The sequence below is a fragment of the Arvicola amphibius genome, chromosome 13 (assembly GCF_903992535.2).
Source record: "Arvicola amphibius chromosome 13, mArvAmp1.2, whole genome shotgun sequence".
Taxonomy (NCBI): domain Eukaryota; kingdom Metazoa; phylum Chordata; class Mammalia; order Rodentia; family Cricetidae; genus Arvicola; species Arvicola amphibius.
The window spans coordinates 63901833-63909629 of NC_052059.1; the positions used below are offsets into that span (position 1 = coordinate 63901833).

Consider the following 7797-nt stretch of genomic DNA (forward strand, 5'->3'; position numbering starts at 1 on the left):
TAAAAACTAGGGCTTGAAAATAAATTAATCTACTTTATTCTATGCTTAATTAAACTTTCTTAATTCCTAAAACTGTTAATGAGAGCATTGATTAAACAATAAAACTAATACTTACTCCAAGCTCATGTGCGGCTGTGATCAGTTCCCCTGTGAAAAAATAATGTAAAACCAATAATTACTATTACAGAACGACACTCCTCCAAAGTTCCCAAAATCCGGATGCTTGCATTGGGGTTTTGCATTAATTTGACTGGATAAAACTGTAAATCTGGGGAGATTTAGCAGCATGAAACAGTCTAAGAGTCCTTTCTCCCTTAGGTCTTATTAACAAACTATCTTCCATAGCTTTAAGTAACTGGTCAGTGGAAATACAGGTGAATTCTCATGAAAAAATAATTTTCCTTCCTGAAAACTGTATTGCCTTGCAAATATACAAACACATGGACAGAGCACATGTATCATGAATGTGATACACTGTGGTCTCTCCAGAACATGGCATGGCTTCTAAACATGTAATATGAAGAAGGGTGACAATGGTTTGGGCCCGTTATCTTAGCACTTGGGAGGCAGAGGCAGGAGGATTGTCATAAACCCAAGGCCAGCACAGGCAACCTGGTGAGATTGTTCCCTCCTAACAAAAAAAAAATGGTGCAGGTCTGATAAAATATGTGCAGAGGTTTGAGGTTTGGACATTGTCATATGTGCCGTGTTACCAGAATGCTGGCATTTGAATACCTTGTCTACATTAACTTAGGTATCTTTAAACAGTCTGCACTGTTTTGGTGCGCTCTCTCACAAGCTAGTGTTCTAAAGCACTACATCATTCTCTTTACACGTGGATCCTCAGTGCTCGCGATTCTTTCTAGGCTTACAGCACAGTAACCCGGTCTGCTACTGTAGCTAGAGCACATCTGTCTGCTGACTTGGCACAGCAGCACAGCGCAGTCTGGAATAGGGATTTGTGGTTACTTCTGCTCACTGGGAAAGGCACTAGTGTATGTGTTCTGTTCCTTAGCAGATACCAACGCTGCCTTTAATTTCTACTGTCCTAGTTACAAAGTAGACCTCCACCTTCCTTGGCCTGGACTACAGCAAGACTTGCTAATCTACTTCGATGTATCTTTGTTCCCAAACTATTCTTGACTGCAACGTCCTTCCCCAAAATTATACAAAACCAGGAAGCTGGATCCTATCCCTGGTCTATAATTTCTCAATGGCTGCTGTTAGTAATTAAATCCAGCTATCTTAGCAAGAATAAGGGCTTCTCCAGTCAGGCCTAATGGCTTTGGGGTCCCTTTGGCAGCCTTGTTCCCACACTACCTGCGCTCTCCGAATCTGGGCACCAGCATTCCACTGGGTGGCCTTTTTGACACCTCCATCACTCACCTCCTCACCTGGACCATTTCTCCACCTTCCTTCCCTAAATCTGTCAGGGCCCAGTTCAATTGCCACTAGGGAATAACACCTTCCCGTAACCTCCTCCAGCCCAGCATCCCCTGCCAGTTAGCCACTTCCTCTCCTCCACAGAGCATGCTGGAAACTCTAGCAGCTTCCTACAGAGGAGAATATTCTGGCTAATTGCTTTAATTTCTCTCTCACACCAAGTCTAAAAACATCATCAGAGTCCTTCCAAGACTCTGACCAGAAAGCACCACCTGTGCCCTCTCTGGCTACCCACAAAGACTCAAACACAAACCAAGCACACAGAGGTGAAGGCATACCACAATGCCATCCTTACTACTCAGAAGCCTTTCTCTCCAGCGAATGACTGGTTCACAGACAAATACTGCTTACTTAGGTCAATTACTGATATTGGCACCTCAGAAACTCAAGTATTTTTCGTATCCCGAGCACTTCTTTTAGAGAAATTGTTTATAGTCTAAAGAAAAATGTGTATAACTCTTTCCTTTGTAACTACTGAAAGACAGGATCTTACAGTGTTACTCCGTGACTTAGCTCTGTGGGACAAAGTATATCTACCATAGCTCCACCTTTCAAGGTCACGTTCTCTCCCATCCAGACTGCATCCAAACTACACTTTAACATTAATACCACTCCTCTGATTCTTGACAATAAACAAATAAATCTGTATTTTCACCCCTGGAATTCTGTTGCTACAAAGACAAATCTGAAATTTAACAAAATTCTATCCATTCTTGGCAATGTTCAATCTAAGCAAAAATCTGCCACGGTCAAGAGCAGAAAGAATGCTCTTCAGGGAGGGGAGACACAGAGGAAGGCAGTGAGCACTAAACTCAGCACCTGCCAGCGCTTGCTTCCTCCCAGCCCTTGTCAGTGGCATTTCCTCCACTAAATTAAAGGGCCATTTGTATGGGAACAAAACTTCCTGAAGGTTTTCTGACATTACCACCCAAACTTGCTGGGCAATTCTTAGTATATTCTGGTTTGAGACACACAGCTTTGCTGTTCCAGATGCAAACTAGGCGCAAGCCCAGAGCTGTCTGTAAATGCTTCAAGTGTACATATGCCCGTACATCGCCCATTAAAACAACTATATTTTAACATATATAAATTCATCTATAAGTTAATTCTTTCTCTCAAAGATCATGAGAACTATCCATGGATGAATAGCCACACCGAGTAGTGCAATGCTTTATCCATTCTTCAGTTAATGTGGTTGATCCACCGAGTAAAACTTAAGACGCATCAGGAAGAACACATGCTTCATTTGGTTTTGAGATGTGCTCTGTTTATTGGCAGAATATATATATTTCATAAATATTCAAGTATATTCAACACAGAAACAACAAGATCAAAGGTAAGCTTAGACAAAATTCCCACATTGGCATATGGTTGAAAATAGCTCACTGATGAGTCCCGAAAATGATCATAAAACGTCAGCACATGTAAGAAATCTGCTAACTCTGATGAATACACCACTTTATTCTTTTGGTAACACATGAAATACAGAATTATGAAAGAAGGCAACAATTTAAACAGATTATCACTATGTGTGATGGAGAATTTAACAGTGCCCCAAAATTCTTCGGAGTCGGCATTAAGAGAGAATGTTCTAGAGCAGTGTGCTTAGGTTTTTTTGGATGACCCCCACCCACTGTGACTGTGGTTGGCCTCACTTCACTCATCTACAAAAGAAGAGAACAGCACCTACCTCCTAGCGTGGCTGGAAGGGAAACCCCTAAAAGGCACTTAGAACGGTGAGTGCACACAGGAAACGCAGTGTTATTATGCTTTTCATTCTATGTCTGTGGCTCCGCCAACCATAAGCCATTGCAGATGTCCTTTACTGGGTACAGTTATCTAACTTCTACATAACACTCTCCAGTACCAAGCCTCTTGCCACCCTGAAACTACTTCACTATTTAATATTAATCTTGGAAAGCTGGTAACTCCATTCCCAAACACAATCCCCCCAGTAACTGCCCAGTGGAACTGGAAAGAGATGACCTGAAAACGGAGCATCAATGACTCTTCCCGCGGCAGGCAATCTAGAAGCCAGTCCCGGTAATCCCCATCTCCTGGCTTTCTGGCCGTGTAATCCTCTCCCCTTTGAATTGGTCTAGATTTACTGACTCCCTCAATAAAACAGGGCAGTGGCATATCACTTCCAGGATTAGGTTTCAAAATGACAGACAGAATGTCAGAGAGCACGCTCTATCTCTTCCTTTTGACGGGAATCAGCTATCTTATGGAGAGAGCCACACAGCAAAGAACTAGACTGAGTTTAGAAGTAGATGCCCCCCCCTCCCCAAACAGGGCCAAGAGGTCTGCCACTCGGGCCCACACCATAGTGAGAGAGCTACTGATCCCCGGGCTGGGAGACAATAAATGTACCCCGCTTCAGTCACCAAACTTGGGTAAACTTATCAGATAGTGAGCTCATGGGTTCTCCAGGAATTAGATTCACTATTGTTAACGCACTGTTCTGAAACACAGCTGGTTATTTGAGGAATTATTGGTCTCTTGATCTGACTGTAAAACAAACCAGGAATTTTGTTTCTAGACTCAAATATGTAACAATTATGCCCTGTCTTCATTTGTGTGAGACAAGCTTTTCTTTTCCCACAGAGGGGTGCTTTCAGCTGAGCTCGGCCCCCTTTTTAAAAGTTTTTCTCTTAATAGTCTGGTTCTAACTATCATAACTTCCTGGGAGTCTTTCCCTGATCTTCTGAAGGTCCCACTACACACTGCCACTCTAGTGGCACATTTTCTTAGTGCCTCCGTAATCCATCGCCACTAAAGATGTAGTTTATTTAGTAACTCTTCGTGTCATGTCTAAGTACATTAGAACGCTCTAGCTGTTTGTTCGCTACTGTCAGTCTTTTCGTCTGTAACACTGTAAGGGCGGAGTAGGTATTATTTACGGACCAAAAAGGAACGGAAAGTAAAAGTGATCGGCGGCAAGTGTTGAGTTTAATCAGCTGAAAGTCACGGAAGCGGGACAGCTCTAGAACACAAGAGGCCAGAGATCCAGAACCGGAAAGAGGGAGTTCTGGAACTCGGAACCCTGCGCTGAGCCCCGGAGATGGGGCCAGGGGGCTGGGAGGAGCGCGGCCTGCGAGTACTTTACCCGAGTCTCCCCCCGGCAGCGAGCGGGGCAGCGTGACGGTGAACATGGCAGCCACGGCGGCGAACACGGCCACGCTGCCGCGGAGGCCCCCGGAACGCCGCGGCCCCGCTCGGGCTGCCGGGACCCCGCCGTCGCCATGGAGACCCATGGATGCGGACGCGGAGCTCGCGGGCAGCGCAGCCGGGCCCCGGCTCGGGACGCCCGGCAGAGAGGCGCGCGCAGCCTGCGGCGGCTTCCGGTCTAGCAAGGCGGAGCGGACCACACCTTACCCACCGGCGGGGGAGGAGAAAGTGGCGGGTGCGCCCCGGCTCGGCCTAGGAGTTTCCTGGGAGACACCACACACATGGCACTGTGCTTGTCTCAGTGGGCTTTGAAGTAATTAACCACGGTGGAGGATAATTCCCTACAACAGCTAGCCTGGGACGGGCCGACTGCCCCCACGTGGGATCGCTGCCCCCTTTCGTACTGACTTGATCAGTTCCAACAGAGAGGGAAGCGGAGACGAAAATGGAGAGGCAGAAAGCACTGGTCTGCCCCCTATGGCCTGGAGTGGAACAAAAGAGGCTCCCTAGGAAATCAACAAATAAACTACTTGCTATTATATTTTTCTTTGGACATATTGATCACAGCTATGTATAACGATTTGCCTCATTAAAATTAATGTAAATCCATGTGACGAGTATAATTCACTAATCTTAAGATTTAAATGTGCTAGTTTTCTTTTTTTTCTTAGAACATGAGAACCCCGTAGGGGAATGCTTGAATCCTGGCCCTGAGAATAATAATTCTTTATGACAGAAGTATCTTTTACTGTAAAAAAAGAGGAATATTTTGGTGGAGACTTGCTTTAAAAGTGGGAAATGAAACAGAGACACCAGGTAAATAATGCAAATGAAATACCAAAAGAGACGGGTGCTACTGGGCACTACATAGCACACTGCTCGAGACTAAACCTAGCGCCTCACGCATGCCAGGCAGGCACTCTGCCACTGAGCTGTCTTCCAAGCCCTTACTAAACATTTTAAGCTTACAGTTTGCATTACTATAGCAATTATTCAGACTGGGATGGAGGCAGGGTAACATCTGTAGCATGTATTTCAAAATACGTGAAATATGAGCAACCTTCTCAAATGTGCTACATGCAGTCTGACAGGAACAAAGTGTGCCAACTGTAGAGCTGGTTGGCAGTGCCTGTGCCCATCTCTCTCGGTCTTTCCCGGTGTTTATGAAACGCTGTATCACCTGAGCTTCTGGGACATACGGGTTGCGTGGTGTGCTTTTCAATTGCTGAGAGAAAACACTACGACCAAGGAAACCTTTCGTAGAAACTGTTTATTTGGAATGACAGTTCAAGAGGAATGAGTTTGTCATGGCAGGGAGACATGGCACCAAGCAGCAGCATGGAGGCAAGAGGAGGAAACAGAAGGTTTGTGTTTCTTAAATATGGCAATTTAAGTTTCAACTCTAATCGGGAAGCAGAGCAAACTCAAAATGGTGTGAGTCTTTGAACTCTCCAGGCTCTCCTTCAAGGGCTCCTTTTCTAAACCTCCTTCAACAGCATAACCAACTGGGGAGCAAATAGTCAAAGACTGAACTCTGGGGGGCGTCTCATCTAAACTGTCATCTGTGATACGCTGCCGGACGATGGCTCTCAGCCATCCCTGTATCCCAGCATGGGCTGCTTGCGTAGCCTTTGTCCCCGTTTGTACCGGGCTGCACCTTCTGGCTGCTGTCAACATGGTAACAGAAAGTAACGGCTGGTCTCCTGAGATTAGATCCTGAAAGACTCTGTTTTCAGTCTCCGCTCACTCCAGTACTGCTCTTGTTCTTTCCACCAAAGCTAACTACTGTGTTGTTAATTGTTCCTTGGAAAGGTCTACACGGCATCAAAATGAGACCCCCTCCAGCCATCAGCCAGTGAGCAGTGGACAAAGAAGGCTAGACTCAGGGTTGAGTAAAGTTTGCTGTTTAACCAACAAGTTAGGGAGCGTAGCAAAAGCCAAGTTGGCATATCCGATAGCATCCCCGAGGCCTTGGGTCATGCGAACTAGAAACAGCATCAGGCTGAGAGAAAAGTCACTTCAAAGTAACTCTCCTTTATTCAAAATGCTTAGGGTCAGGGGTTCTGGAGAGACGGCTCAGCAGCTAAAACACTTGCCACTCTTGTAGAGGCCCTGTGATGGATTCCCAGTGCCCACATCAGGCAGCTCACAACTGCCAGTAGCTCCAGCTCCTGGGGTGGGAGGGGGGATACCTGGCCTGCATGGGTATCTGCTCTCAAACACACACCCACACACAGGTTAAGGCCTGCAAAAACTGCTTAAGATCAGAAGCATTTAATATTTCAGAGGTTTTTTCTTAATTTTTGAAATATTTTTATAGATTCTACTAGTTGAGTATCCAAAGACTTTTTTTTCTTTTACAGAAACCATGCAGCCTAATTTGGCCTCAAACCCGTGACGCTCTTGCCTCAGCATCCTGGACTCTGAGATTAAAAGCTTTCTCCATTATGCCCAGCAGCCAAAACTCAAACTTTTTTTAAATTGTTTTCATTGAGCTATACATTTTTCTCTACTCCCTTTCTTCCCTCCCTCACCCCTTCTGCTCTCTCCCATGACCCCCATGCTCTCAATCTACTCGGGGGATCTTGTCTTTTTCACCTTCCTATGTAGATCCACGGATGTCTCTCTTAGGGCCCTCTTTGCTGTCCAGGTTCTCTGGGGTTGTAAATTGTAGGCTGGTTTTTCTTTGCTTTATGACTAAAAGCCACTTATGAGTGAGTAGATATTATATTTTTTTCTGGGTCTGGGTTACCTCATTCAATATGATTTTTTCTAGATCTGTCTGTTTGCCCTCAAATTTCAAGATGTGTAGTACTCCATTGTGTAAATGTACCACATTTTCTTTATCCATTCTTCAATTAAGGGGCATCTACGTTGTTTCCAAGTCTGGCTATGAAAAAAAATACCGTTTTGAACATAGTTGTATGATTGAGTAACCTTTGGGTGTATACCCAAAAGTGATATTGCTGGGTCTTGAGGTAGATTGTTTCCTAATTTTCTGAGAAATTAACATACTGATTTCCAAAACAGCTGTACAAGTTTGCACTCCCACCAGCAATGCAGCGTCCCCCTTACCCCACATCCTCTCCAGCATAAGTTGTTATCAGTGTTTTTTATCATGGCCATTCTTACAGATCTAAGATGGAATCTCAGAGTTGTTTTGATTTGCATTTCTGATGGATA

The 7797-nt window shown here is 44.9% G+C and overlaps 1 protein-coding gene across 1 annotated transcript in view; it reads right to left on the reverse strand.

The window, feature by feature from the left end:
• Tmem260 (transmembrane protein 260) overlaps positions 1-4767 on the reverse strand; it is a 66388-nt gene extending 61621 nt beyond the window's left edge. The window contains exons 1-2 of the mRNA XM_038310124.1: positions 4553-4767; positions 116-147 (exon numbers count right to left, since the gene is read on the reverse strand). Of these exons, the coding sequence (XP_038166052.1) occupies positions 116-147; positions 4553-4700 (180 nt within the window). The 5' untranslated portion in view covers positions 4701-4767. The remainder of the gene's footprint in view (positions 1-115; positions 148-4552) is intronic.
• Between the last annotated feature and the right edge of the window lie 3030 nt (positions 4768-7797).